Raw genomic sequence first — 12,888 nt, forward strand, 5'->3', positions numbered from 1 at the left:
CCCCAAGAAGCTATGAAATACTCTCCATCATTGCCCTCTGTTATTCTGTGCCCTCCCCACTGCTCTGAAATTGGGCACGTAGCCCTGAGCTGGCTTTCTGACCTCTGGGGACTGCTGTCCACCCAGCTGCCTCTGCACAGCCAGGCTGGCCAGCCACCTCACACACCCGCTCCTGTGGGCAGGAGGCTCCGCGCTGCCGCCATGATTCTTAGGCGTCTCGGGAGTGGTCACGGGCGATGGGAGAGCCTTGGCCACGCAGGTGGATGCTTGGGGGCAGAGATCTGATGCCGCAGAGGCAGGAGCTCAAGTCCTCAGTGTCCCAGACCGCACGTTCCTGGTCAGGGCGCTTGCACCTCTGAGCCTCTGTTTCTGTTGTGTGGAGCAGAGGGTAGTTACAGACCCCGCCCCACAGGCTTGTTGTGAGAGTGCGAGGAGACACCTAATGCACGCCTTTGGTGGTGGGTGGTGGGAGCATCAGCCAGGGCAAAGTGCTGCCAGGAAGACCACCACAGTGGAGACCCTTGAGGCTCATCCACAGAGAGTGCTGAAAAACTCAGCGTATCGAGGAAGGGCAGGCAGAGCCCCATCTGGCCACAGCCAGTTGTTGTGTAGCGACCCAGCGGGGACCAGAGGGGTCGGATGTGCTCTCTGGTGAGGGCCGGGGTCAGCAGTGGAGGGGCTGGGGGTGGGGCGCAACCTACCCAGGATGGAGTGGGACGGAGTGGGACGGAATTCACCTAGCTGGCAAAATCTGGTCCCTGGAGAAGATGGGGACCGGCGAGAGCTGCAGTATAGTCTAGACACTTTTTGGAAATAGACCCAAGCTGTGACCCCTGCTTTTCTGGGAACCTGGGAACTCCCCAGCCTCTCCCACAGCACTGAGCTCCAGCAGCCGTGTTCGTCCCGCCCGCTCGGTGCGGAGGCAGAGTTGGGGGGACTGAGGAGGATGCCCCCCCCGAGGGGCCGGTCGGACCCTCTGGCCGGCAGTTGGCGTGGGAAAGGAGAGGTGCTTCTCGGCCTTTGCCGGCGCCCAGAGCGGGAGGGCGTGTGAGCTCAGGAATTCCGTGCTGGTGAAGGCAGATGGATGTGCCGTGGGAAACGGAGAAGGAGACCCTGCCAGCAAGGAAGAGGAAGGGAAGGGAGAGACGGAGAAAGCTGTTGTCTTGCTTCTTGACGGCCTTCCAGACAGCGTCTGGTTCCCAGCCCTGGGGAGGGGAGGCCCAGCTGCGTCCCTGCGCGTGGACTCTGGGAGACACGTCGTGTCCTTGTGTAACCAGCTTACTAAATGAGCTGGACTCGGCCAGGTGTGGGAAGAAACCAGCTTTGCAGCCTATTTGTTTTATTCCCAGTCGAGGCTGAAAACCTGGCAGGCCCCTTCAGCTGCCTGTTCTTAGGCGTGACAAAGCCCAGTTGTTGCGTCCTGTACGCACAGAGGGCATGATTGAACAGTCACGCCCTGACAGTCACGGCATCCCAGACAGCCCAGGGCCAGAACCGGGAGACTGGGCTCCTGCAGCCGGACCAGACTCGGAGGCCGGGGCTGGGGGTGGGCTCCGGGCAGCGTCCTCACTGGGTCCCGCTGTCCTGCTTCCCCCACTGGCCGGCCTAGGGGTGTGGCCCTTGGGTTGAGGGAGAAGTGAGGGGTAAGGGGTCATCTTTTGTGGCCGGTTGGGTTGTTGTCCAGAACTTGTGCCCCTGCTGTCTCTTCTCCCATGTTCCTGCTGCTGCTTCAGACTTTCCCTCCTGGGCACCACCGACTCAGCTGCCCTGGGAGGGTAAGGCTTCTCTTCCAGCTTACGACTCCTTGATTGGCTGCTGGCCTCCCACACCTTCCGCCTGCCCCCCATCCAGGCCGCCCTCTGGCTCCTAGGAGACCTGAGTGAGTCTGTGCCTCCCTGCCCCCACCAGTGGGCTTGCTGTTTGCTGCCAGCGAGGTCAGCTTCTCGCCGCTCCCTGCCTGAGGCCTGCAGACTCGAGGCCCGGGTCAGACGCTAGTGCTCATGCGTGCCCACGCCAGACTCTTGGATGGTCCCTTGAAGTCCCTCTCACTTGATTGAGAGTGAGGGGCACACCCACCCTCCCTGTGGTGGTGGGGGACAACTCATTCCCTCACCCCAGGATGTTTTTTCTGCACTTCTTTCGCAGGCTGCCGGTGGGCCAGGTGCAGATGCTATAGAACCAGCCCAGGGCCACCCCTGCGGGGATGGTTTTGCACCTGCTCTGGCATGGGGATACGAGCCTTGGGAGGCTAGGTGAAAGCGAGGCAGAAGGAGAGGCGAGTGATCACACTGAGGCAGAGAGCAGGGCTGGAGTGCAGGGATGGGTGGACCTTGGTGAGCGGGAGACAGAAGTCCTTTTTGACCTGAGCAGTTGAGTAGATGGCGCCGTTCGATGGAACGGGACCAGACCTGGAGGAAGGTGTTTTAGGTGCTCATCACACTGCCTGGAGGCGTCTCCAGGACGTCCAGGCTCCGCCCGGAACGCAAGGGGGTGGAGCTCCACGGACCGTCTCAGCCTGAGATGCTGTCGTGGGGCTTCTGCGGTGTCAGTGGGGACCACAGACAGGGAGAGGGTGATTTACATGACTTTGGTGCACGTCCCTGGTGCTGAATCTCCTGGTTTCACTGAGAGAGGCTCTGATATAGGGGGCTCCAGGAGGGCATTCTAAAACATTAACACGCAGTGTAGATACTTCCAAATACCACTGATGGCTTTTATTGCAGATCTGTGCCATTACAAGGATAATCTGGGAATATATTAAAAATGAACCCTCCCTTTTATATACACAAAACACGCTACATGGTACACTTTGTGAGAATGCTGAGGTAATAGGCACACACCCAGACACGGGCAGTTCCAACTGTGCCAACATCTCGCACACCTGGCCCACGCGCCCACCGGGAGGGTCTTCCCTCGACCCATCTCAGCTCCCTGCCTGACGATAGCCCCAGCAGTACCAAGTTGGACACTTCGCAGCCAGCGGGCCTGGAAAGCTACCTTGCTGTGATGCAACAGACAAGGGGCCGGTGGCCCCCGGTTATTCAGTGACTCACGAGAAGTGGCCAGCTCTCATTCAGTGGCGCCTGCGTTCTCCGGGGAAGTGTCGTTAGGGGGTGAGATGTGGACTCTAGTTGGCCTGAGAGCACAGGCCCTGTGGTCTGTAGCCAGCCGGGGGTCCTGATGGTCAGATGATGGCTTCTCTTCAATTGAGTGTCTCTTGGGCAAGGTAGGTTATTATCTCTGTGAAGATTAAAATGACATGTAGGCTAGCGTGTGAATGGAAAATACAAGACTGCAAATGCATTACCTGTGTGGCTGGTAGTTAGCTCCGGGCCTGGCCTGGCCTTTCCTGGCCGGAAAGCTGGAGCCCAGACTGTCTTCCTACTCAGAGGCTAAGGAATCTTGGAAGGACAGCGTGACAGCGAGGGCAAGGAGAAGGCAGGCGTGGAGGGGAGACGAGCAGAAAGGTCCCTGGAAGTGCAGCAAGCGGCCGAGGACTCATGCCCAGGGCACTTGGGGAGCGGGGTTGACCAGATGAAAAGGGAGGGGCGGGCGGGTGGATAGTGATGTCCTGAGAGTGGGGGAGAGTGCAGAGATGGAGACGGAGGGGGAGTTTGCAGTTTGACCAGGTACCCAGAGGGGGCCTTAAGTGAGGAAGCTGGAAACCCGTGTGTGAGAGAGAGAGAGTGTGTGGCACTCCTGGAGGGATTCGGCACGCGGGCGCCAAGGATCAGGCTTTGAAGGACAGAGCTCTGCAGTCTGTGACTCAAGTCACGCAACCTGGGGAAGTGCTGTTCTCCTAAGGGCAGCGCTGGTGGTAAGAGCTCGGGTATATGTGTGTTTAGGTGGAGAAGGCAAACCTATATATGTATCTAGATATATTATATGTGCCATATATCTAAATGCACATATATGCAGTATACACACAAGTGTGCAAGGTCGGCTCATACACGTGTATATTATGAAGGTATCTTGAAGTTGTGTTTTTACTGTAGGGACTTAATTAACTTAAAGAAAGACTGGTCTGCAGTCCTGTCTGGAAACCCGAGGGGCTGTGTGGCGTGAGGACCACTGTGGGGACAGAGAACACTGTCCGATCCAGTTCCATCATCTGCCGCAGTGACTTGGGAAGACAGAACCCAGCATCCCGGTCCTCCCGGCCCCCGGCGGAGTGGCGAGGAGGTGCTTTCTGCTCTGGGGCCGGTGTGGCGGGGGAAGGCTCCGGGCGAAGGCCACGGGAGGTCAGGAGGGGAGCTGGCTTAGTGGAAGGTGTTGGGATTGGGCCGGATCATCATCACCACTTTCTTGAGTGAGTAGGAGCCCCCTCGGAACTCGGCCCAGTAGACTCCGTCCTGGTAGCGGCTCCGGTAGTGGCCCCCGCGGTACCAGACCCCGTTGAGGTTGGAGTGCGCACACGCGTTGTACCACCAGCCTCCCTTCTGGTAGTGGGCACAGTTTCCTGCAGGAGAGAGGGGAACGGGAGGGTGTTAGGGAGGAGGTGGCCTTGCCCATGCCCACTGCTGGCTGGGGGACTTCAGCAGGACACTTTCTGGGAGCGGGGCCTTTGGAGCAAGAATGCTTGAGAGGTGGACGGTGCGTGAGACCCGCTCAGACCTGTGTGCTGAGGCTCGGCCTTCTGACTAACGAGCTGTGTGATCTTGGGCAAGTGACTTAGCCTCGCTGAGCCATCACATCCTCACTGGGAAATGAGGGTCGACATGATGCGTCCCGCACAGGACTGCTGTGGGGATTGAATAAAGGCACATGGCAGGCATGTGGCCCGGGGCCTGGTGCGGAGGGAGCACGGGGGTGGGGGGGCACGGCACACCCTGGGTTTGAACAGAAGATGGCAATGATCTGAGGTGGGCAGGGCAGGAGGCAAAAGATTTGTCTTAGGAGTTTTTTTTAGAGTTGAAACTGTTGGATCGGGAGTCTTTATAGAATGGCAAAGGAAGTGTTTAAGAGAAAATTCTCCTCCCTCCCCAGCCAGCATTCCGGCCAAATATTTTTTTTTAATTTCATAAAAGAAAGATATTTTTATGAAACGTTTGGCACTGTCCTATCAGTCTGGGTTTTTCTGCCAAGGACAAGCTGCTTGGCACCGCAGTAAAAGCGTGGGCAAGGTGCAAGCGGGCGCGGGGGCACCGCCCCCACGGGAGGGCGACGGCGGAGAGGCCACGCTGCTTGGGCTGCTCTTCCGAGTGTCCGGACCAGGCCTAGGAAGCAGGCGGCCACTCAGGGAAAGGGCTGCCCCAGTCAAGCCTGTAGGCTGGGGCCCTGGTGGGCCTGGTGGCCCTGCTGTGGCCAAGGCCTCGGGAGGAGGTGAGGAGGGAGCGGGCCGGCTGAGGCAGAAAGCTGAGGGGAGCCCCGACAGCCCAGGTTCCCCGGCCTGTTTCTCGGGTTCCTCTGAGCCACGCCTCGAGGCCACAAGGACCGAGTGGCAGTGCTGGGTTTGGAGAGCAGGGACGGCCCTGGTCAAAGAGCCAGCCTCCTGTCTGCTGGCGGAGGCCCCTGCTCAGCTCATGCCACATGCCCGCGGGGACCAGGAGCTCAGCTCCTCACTGTCCACTGACCACACTTCTAGGCAGGCCTGACGGCGGCCCCTAAAATAGCCTTCTTCCTGCTCCTCATTGCCACACGTGGAGGCTGAGGCCCAGGCAGATGACGCAGGATGCCCAAGGGCACGTGACTGGTAGGGAATGGGGCCAGCATCACATTCTAGGGCATGTAGCCCAGCGTCCATCCGTGGGGGTGTGTAGCCCTGACACTTGGTGCCTTGGGCAGAGAGGTGACGTGAGTGTACCCAGACTGGCCATCAGAGGTATAATTTGTACGCCTCTTTCCCTTTCCCTTTCCCTTTCTGTAAATGGCACTCTGACCCAGCTTTGCAAAGGGGATCTGCGGGCAGTGCGCAGAGGAGAGGACCTCTGGGGGCAGGGAGAAGGTCACGTGGTGGGGCTCTGGGCCCCGGGCCCCTCCGGTTCCCAGGCCCTGGAGTCTGGGGCTCTGGCTTTGGCGGACCACTTTTCTGTAGTTTCCACCTGGATTTGACCCCACTGGTCCTACCTGTGTAGACATCGTGGTCCCTGTCCAGGGTGGTGAACTGCTTGCCGTTGTGCCAGGTAAAGGAGTCGCCCGCGTTGCCATTGTAGTGCCCCAGCCGCAGCTTGTAATACTCGCTCTCGGGCTCCAGGCGGAAGCTGGCGTACTCCGCGAAGACCTTGCGGCCAGTCCAGTCCTCCATGGTCACCAGCAGTTTGTAGTTGCCTTGGTTCGTCAGCCAATAGATGTTCTCCAGGCCCAGCCAGTACTCGCCGTCAATGTTCCCGAACCCTTGCTGGGGGAAAGGCGGGAGAGCGTTAGCAGGAATAATACGCAGTGCCCTGTCCAGCAGAGCCTGGCCCTCCGACACTCGGCCCCGGGCAGAGGGGCCCAGAAGCAGGTGGAGCCTAAGGCCGGGTGGCACCTGGCCGGCACCCAGCGAGCTGAGCTGCTGTCTGTAGCACCACCGCGTCGGTCCGAGGCGGGAGGCAGAGCCACGGCCCAGTGCTAGCAGCCTTTCCTGCTGTGAGGATGAGCATGCAACCCCCTGGGAATCAGGATCCCTGAGAATGAGCTCTGGAATTAGGACCCGCAGGCCCCTGCGACAGACCCTGGGGAGCCTCTGGACTCGGCCCTTCTGGGTTGTGCGTGAAAACGTCTCTCCCCAGGGACACCGCAGCTGGGAGGAGGCTGCTCCCCACACACCCAGACTCGAGTGAGGGGCCACCGCACACCAGCCTTTCTAAGTCCCCACCCCGTCCGCCGGGCTTGGCGGCCTGGACTGCGGACTCTTGTCTCGCAGAAGCTGAGTGGCAGGCAGGGAGGGGGCCAGCGGGCTGGCAGAACTGACCCTGTCAGTGTCCTTCCTGCCGTGGAGGTTCACAGTGTGGGGTGGCACGGGCCCTGGCGGGTCCGCATGCACCTTCCCTCTGGTGGCCCTTTCCCTGGTCAGCCAGGCTCTCCAGGGGGGCCAGTCTCTCCTTGGGCGGCACAGCGAGGCCTGCAGTCCTCACCTTGTACGTCTCCCAGTTTCTAAAGAAGTTGACAGAGCCGTCCAGGCGCCTCTGGATGACGGTCCAGCCCCCGGGGTCGTGTCGCTGGTCGCACCACACCTGCATGAGCCGGTTGGTGTTCTCGGGCTTCACCAGGTAGATGGAGCTGGTGTCATGGCCGTCCTCCAGGGCCTGCAGGCAGTCTCTCCACGGGCCTGGGACACAGACGTGTGCATGTCACAGCCCTCCCTGTTGCCCATTACCAGAGCCCTGAGTCACATTCACTCACACACATGCACACACACACACATGGCTGCACCCTAAGCAGCCCCAGCCTCGGGGCCGTCATCTCCTTTATCCACGGTTTCACTTCCTGCGGTTTCAGTCCCACAGTCAACCATGGTCTGAAAATATTAAATGGAAAATTCTAGAAATAATTCATAAAACTTAAATTGCATGCCATTTTGAGGAGCGTGTTGAAAGCTCACACCTTCCCACTCTCTCCCGCTGGGGACGTGAATCATCACCCCCCGCCCGGTGGGCCCACACCATGCACCCTCCCCCCCATTCGTCACGGAGCAGCTGCCTCGGTGACCAGGTCAGCTGCCACCGTGCCGCAGCGCTCGTGGTCACTGTGCTCACACACGGCCGCGGAGTATGAGAGCGGTGTGCCAGCAACTCGGACGTGCCACTGAGAAGCCGCCGAGTGCTTCCTTGAAGTGAAAAGGTGAAAGTGACCGCACTGTTAAGGAAAGGGAAAAATGCCTGCTGAGGTTGCTAAGATCTATGATGAGAATGAATATTCTCTTTGTGAAATTGTAAAAAAAGAAAAAGAAGTTTGTGCTACTTTGCTGAGAGAGACAGCACATTCATATAACTTTTGGTATGTTGTTTAGATTCTTTTATTTTCCATTGTTGTTAATCTCTTACTGTGTCAAATTAATATATTAAGCTTTATCACTGGTATGTATGCATATATGGGAAAAAACATCATATGTCTGTCCAGAAGGTATCCAGCCATGCAATATAAAAAACAGAGACATTTATTGAAGATACAAGATACAAGGACCATTAGTACATAGGACAATGACACCTGAGTCCCCTTCAAAGTAGGCATCTTAGGACCTCACACAGCTCTCCCAGTCACCATCAGCTGCCCCATCTATTTTCCTGAATCTCATGAATGGTCTGAAATCTCTTCCCTTTCAAAGGTGGTTTTAGTTTTGGGAAAACCCAGAAGTCGCAGGGCACCAAACATGGGCTGTAGTGGGGCTGAGTCACCTGGGTGTTTTGATGTTTCTCCAAAAAACTCTACATGAGACGTAATGCATGAGCGGGTGTGTTGTCATGATGAAGCTGCCAATCACCAGTTGCCCATAGTTGCTGCCTTCTGAATCATCCAAATAGTGTCCTCAGAGGGATGTTCAAGCTTAATGTAAAACTGGATGCAGATTTGTTGCTCCACTCGCTCAGTCATTTTGAATGGGACAGCCACACAGTGCACATGCTCACTGAATGGCATCTACCCCCCCCACTGACTAGTACAGTGACGTCGTCATTGCTCACTCATGCGCATTCCAGTCCCTTCTCCTTGGCTGCCAGGTTACATCACTGCTGTGCAAACTGTTCTCATTATATTAACAATGGCTGGACTTTTTCTGTCCACTGGACTTCCACTGGACAGACCTCATACATGGTTTGGTACTCTCTGTGGTTCCAGGCACCCACTGGGGATCTTGGAATGCACCCCCCAAGGATAAGGGGAACCGCTGAAATGCGACATAAAGACAAGAGTTCAGGGCTGGGGGTCAGGATGCCTGGACTCGGCCCGCTCCCCCACCCCTCCCTCACAGTGTGATCTGGGCAAGCCTCCTCACCTCTCCAAGCCCTCGGTTTCCCTATTTCCAGAAGGGAGATCATCTTTACCTCATTTAAGGTTGTAAGGGTTACTGAGGCCATCCGTGTGGAGTTCCTGGAGTGACTTTTCTTTTGAAGTTGGTTACGCTGGCAAAGAGAGACATGTGCCCACTGAAATGCAGCGGCATTTCTCAGCCCCTTGCGGGCTCCGGTGGCCTCGCCCCATCCGAGGATGGGCTCACTGCCCTTCTGAGCACCAGGGGCCAAGGCCGGCCAGTGGCACTCGCTCTGACTCCGCACGTGCCTTCTTGCTGACAGCGCTCGGGGGCGGTTGCTGCGGTTTTCAGTAAATGGGCTCGCGTGCAGTCACAGGGGCCCAAGCAGTGCCCTAGATTTGGCCACGTAGCCAGCAATTTCGGGATGCTTTTGGGATTCAGACACTGGCCTCCAAGCATCCTGTGGGGAACCAGGTTCCCTTCCTGCTTCATCTGTGCGTTGTCCAAGCAAAGCTCACTTGGGGCCAAATGCTTCTTGGTCCCACGTTCTGAGGTGGCTGTCCCACAGGCAGGTCTGTGAACTTCAGGGGTGGTGCCCAGGACGCACCCCAATCCCTGCCTCTCTCCCGACTCTGAGACCAGACGCGTTCTGGGACTTTCTGGGCCTTCACTGAGCTTGAGCAGTCCCGCCCCCACCTCCCCGGCGGTTTCCCGAGTCCAGTCGTCAGTGCCGTCGGCAAGGAGGTACAAACCTGAGTTGCCAACGTGCAAACATGCCTGGTTCTTCTTCCTCCTTCATCTGAAGAACATTGGAAAGGTTTTCAGGACCTAGCCATTGACCTACATATTTATTTTAGTAACTTTACATTTTAAAATAAATAAAAGTGCTACACTTTGCTTCAGCTTCTCTTCAAAATATTCCCCAAACCGAGATGCTTAAGATCAAAAGTGCTAGGAAAATTCCATCTTGTTCTTTCTATTAATGTGTGTGTTTACTCAACAAGTATTTATTGAGCCCCAGGCCTGGCAGGTACTGCGCTGGCTGCCAGTGTGGGGCTGCTCTCGGGTCCAGCGAGGGAGGAGCCGACCTCACCCGCCTCCTCTCCGCCTCCGTCTTGGGGAATCACGTCCTTCCCGCCCTGTGTGTGTGGGAGGGGGGTGGGGGGGCAGGGGTGACTCCTGCCGCAGGCGTGCCGAGCTTCACCTGTGCAGATGGAGCTTCTCCATTCCTTCCTGGCTGGTGGTTGGGCTCCATTAGTCCACGTGGGATGGCAGACCAGGAAAAGTGTGGGTCTGGGGGCTTCGTTACACATCTCAGGTGGCCTTTCCCTGGGTCCTTGCCGCTGTGCTTGAGTAGCCTCCTAGAACCTGATGGCAGGCGGGGGGGCTGGCCTGACCCGCCCCGCCCCTCCGTCTGTCCACAGACCCCAGGACAGGGCGGAGAAGAAAGGCTGGCGTGGGCGCTTACCGCCGACAGCTAACCTGGGGCGTGCCTCCCTTCAGCCTCCAGGACCGGCTTCTCGCCCATCTGCCTGTCCCCCAGCTCGCTCTCCCCTCCAGAGGGTGGGCGCCACCCCACGCACCGACTGGCAGCAGATCGGGCACAGGAGGCTGCTTCCCCCTTCGCTTGGTGCCTCTTCCGTCCTGGGAAGGGGCGGCCAGGCCCCAGCAAGAGCATTCACGAAGGAGAAAAAGCTTTGGTTGTGTTCGGCCCACAGCCCCAGGGCCCAGAAGGGGAGTCTGTCCCCAGCAGCTGGAGCAGAGTGGGCAGTGGGCGTGGGGGGCCCCCCCAGCCTTGACCGCGTTAGAAGCACAGGAGGGACTGCCGGGTGCGGGGCTGGGGCCGGAAGACCCGGCAGAAGCCGGCGGAGTAACACGCCCCGGAAGCCAGCAGCCGGGCCCTCACCGCGGGGCTCCTGCGCAGTGCAGGCGGGAAGGCCGCTTTGAGGGCGGTGCCACGTGGGGCGGGGCTTCGGCGGTCCCGGGAGGGGGCCCCTGCCGGCCCCGGGCTACTTTCGTCAACGGTTTTAGCTTTTCCTGGGGCAGTTCTACAGAGAGCTCTCCTGAAAAGGCAAGTGTTTTACATGTTTTGGGATCACCGGTCCCTTTAAGAATTTGGGAAGAGCTCTAGACCCTCTAGTGGGCTTTTCGGCATGACTTGCTTTCTAACCCCACCGAGGAGGTATGCGATGCGGTTACCAAGGACCCCCCCCGTAGGTCCCTGCGCCCTGCCTCTCTCCCGGTAGCCGGGACCCATGAGCTGCCGTCGGCAACCAGGTTTCCCAACGGCTCGCCCTCCGAAACCCACGCAGAGCCCCGGCAGAGCTCCTGCATTCGGAGTCCCTTTTCCTTCCGCGGCGGTCAGGAAATTAAAGGATGGGCGACAATCAGTGAGAAAAGCATTAAGCACAGAACACTGGCGAACGATCAGGTAGCAGAAAACGGCAGCAGCGAGGTGGCCCTGGGACTCCGTGGAGGCGGCTGGTCAGAAGGGCCTGCTGTGCTGCGAAGTCTGTGCCTGTGCCCCGCACGCAGTGTGGCTGCGGGGGGCGAGGCGAGGGGCGGGCTCTGACTGAGGACATCGCGGCGTGAGTGTGGGGCTGGGGCTGGAACCCCGAACTCGGAGGCAGGAGCCCTCCTTGGCTTAGATCTTGGCGGCCTCACCGCCTCGCAGTGGGACTTTGGACAGGCCCTCGGGCCTCGGTGTTTTGTTCTGTGAATGCGGGGAGAGGACCCTACCTCTCCTGAGGGTCTCGCGCACACACGCAAGAGCGCCCAGCAGCACCAGGCCCGCCAGGGCAGGTGCCGGGGCGGGCTCCCCCTCCCTGTCCTTCATAGGTGAAAGCTGACCGTTTTGAAGTGGGCCACTCCCCGCCTCCCCCTGCCCCCCGCCCCACACAAACCAGCCACTGTACCTGCTTTTGAGTTTCCAAGACTCAATGTAAGATTATTTACCGAGAGATGTTTTCCACAAAGGCATATTTCAAAAGCCAGGACTGCAGTGGAGAGGGCCACAAAGATACATTGAACCGAGGAATGGAAATCTTTTTTGTCAATGAGGCGGCACGGTCAGCGTGCGTGGGCGGAGCTCCCCTTCACAACAGCGCGTGCCCGGCGGTGTTTCCCTGGGCGCCCCTTCTGAAGGGGTGGCTGCGCCACAGCGCCGGGGCTCCGAGCGGAGCGAGCTCCCGGACCTCCCCTCCATAAAGGCCGTGTTTACAGTCGGTGGAGGGGCGGCTGGCAGTTCCACGTGAAGGGACTTGCAGCCACTGTGGCCGCACTGAGCCTGCGTAGCCCCTTCGAGACGGGACACAGGGTGTGGAATGCACACAGGGTTGGGGTCAGGAGGCCTCAGGGAGGAGGAGGAGGAGGATGGCAATGGGGCCACAGAGCATACAGGTCTTGGACCCCCAAACCCCAGTGTGGAACCTGGGAAGTGCGGGGGTGATCCGGCTTGGGTACCCAAGTCTCCTCCTTGCCCCCTCCCTCCTGTCTGGGGTTCTCGATGGAAGAGCGATCAGGCACACAGGGAGCATGGCCCCTGGGGAGGCCAGGAAGCCCTGACTGACCGTGAACCCAGGGCAGGCTGTCCCCAGTGCAGGGCCTTTCCGGGAGAGCCGGCGCCTGCGGCCAGGCCAGGCCCACGTGGGGCCCCACTCCCTCCCTGGGTCTGGAGCAGACCTGTGTCACGTCAGCCTGACTCGCGCGCCCCCCCCCCCCCCCCCAGGCCTCTCAGCGGGGCAGTGAGCTCACCAACTGCATCCCTTTGGGTGTGGGCGCCCCTCCTACTACGGAAACGTGGCCTCGTGACCACCTGACCAGGTTGACGGGAAGGCCCCCCCCCCCCCCCCCCGCCCGGAGGCCAGCAGCTGAGAAGGGGGCAGACAGCGGGGCTGTGTGGGCAGCCGACGAGAGGCCTCTTCTCCCCGGCTGTGCCTGGGGAGGGGGGCGGGGGGAGGGGAGCAGAGTCCTTCCCAGACCATGTGGCTGTCCTCCAGCGT

General features: G+C 59.3%; 2 protein-coding genes across 9 annotated transcripts in view; one reads left to right on the forward strand and one right to left on the reverse strand.

The window, feature by feature from the left end:
• The window catches only part of RALGPS1 (Ral GEF with PH domain and SH3 binding motif 1), a 233,187-nt gene that overhangs the window by 112,082 nt on the left and 108,217 nt on the right, over positions 1 to 12,888 (forward strand). The window lies entirely within an intron of this gene.
• The window catches only part of ANGPTL2 (angiopoietin like 2), a 34,507-nt gene continuing 24,308 nt past the window's right edge, over positions 2,690 to 12,888 (reverse strand). The window contains exons 3-5 of the mRNA XM_028512898.2: positions 7,056 to 7,249; positions 6,067 to 6,337; positions 2,690 to 4,459 (exon numbers count right to left, since the gene is read on the reverse strand). Coding sequence (XP_028368699.1) covers positions 4,260 to 4,459; positions 6,067 to 6,337; positions 7,056 to 7,249 — 665 coding nt within the window. The 3' untranslated portion in view covers positions 2,690 to 4,259. The remainder of the gene's footprint in view (positions 4,460 to 6,066; positions 6,338 to 7,055; positions 7,250 to 12,888) is intronic.

The sequence above is a fragment of the Phyllostomus discolor genome, chromosome 3 (genome assembly GCF_004126475.2).
Source record: "Phyllostomus discolor isolate MPI-MPIP mPhyDis1 chromosome 3, mPhyDis1.pri.v3, whole genome shotgun sequence".
NCBI classification, from domain to species: domain Eukaryota; kingdom Metazoa; phylum Chordata; class Mammalia; order Chiroptera; family Phyllostomidae; genus Phyllostomus; species Phyllostomus discolor.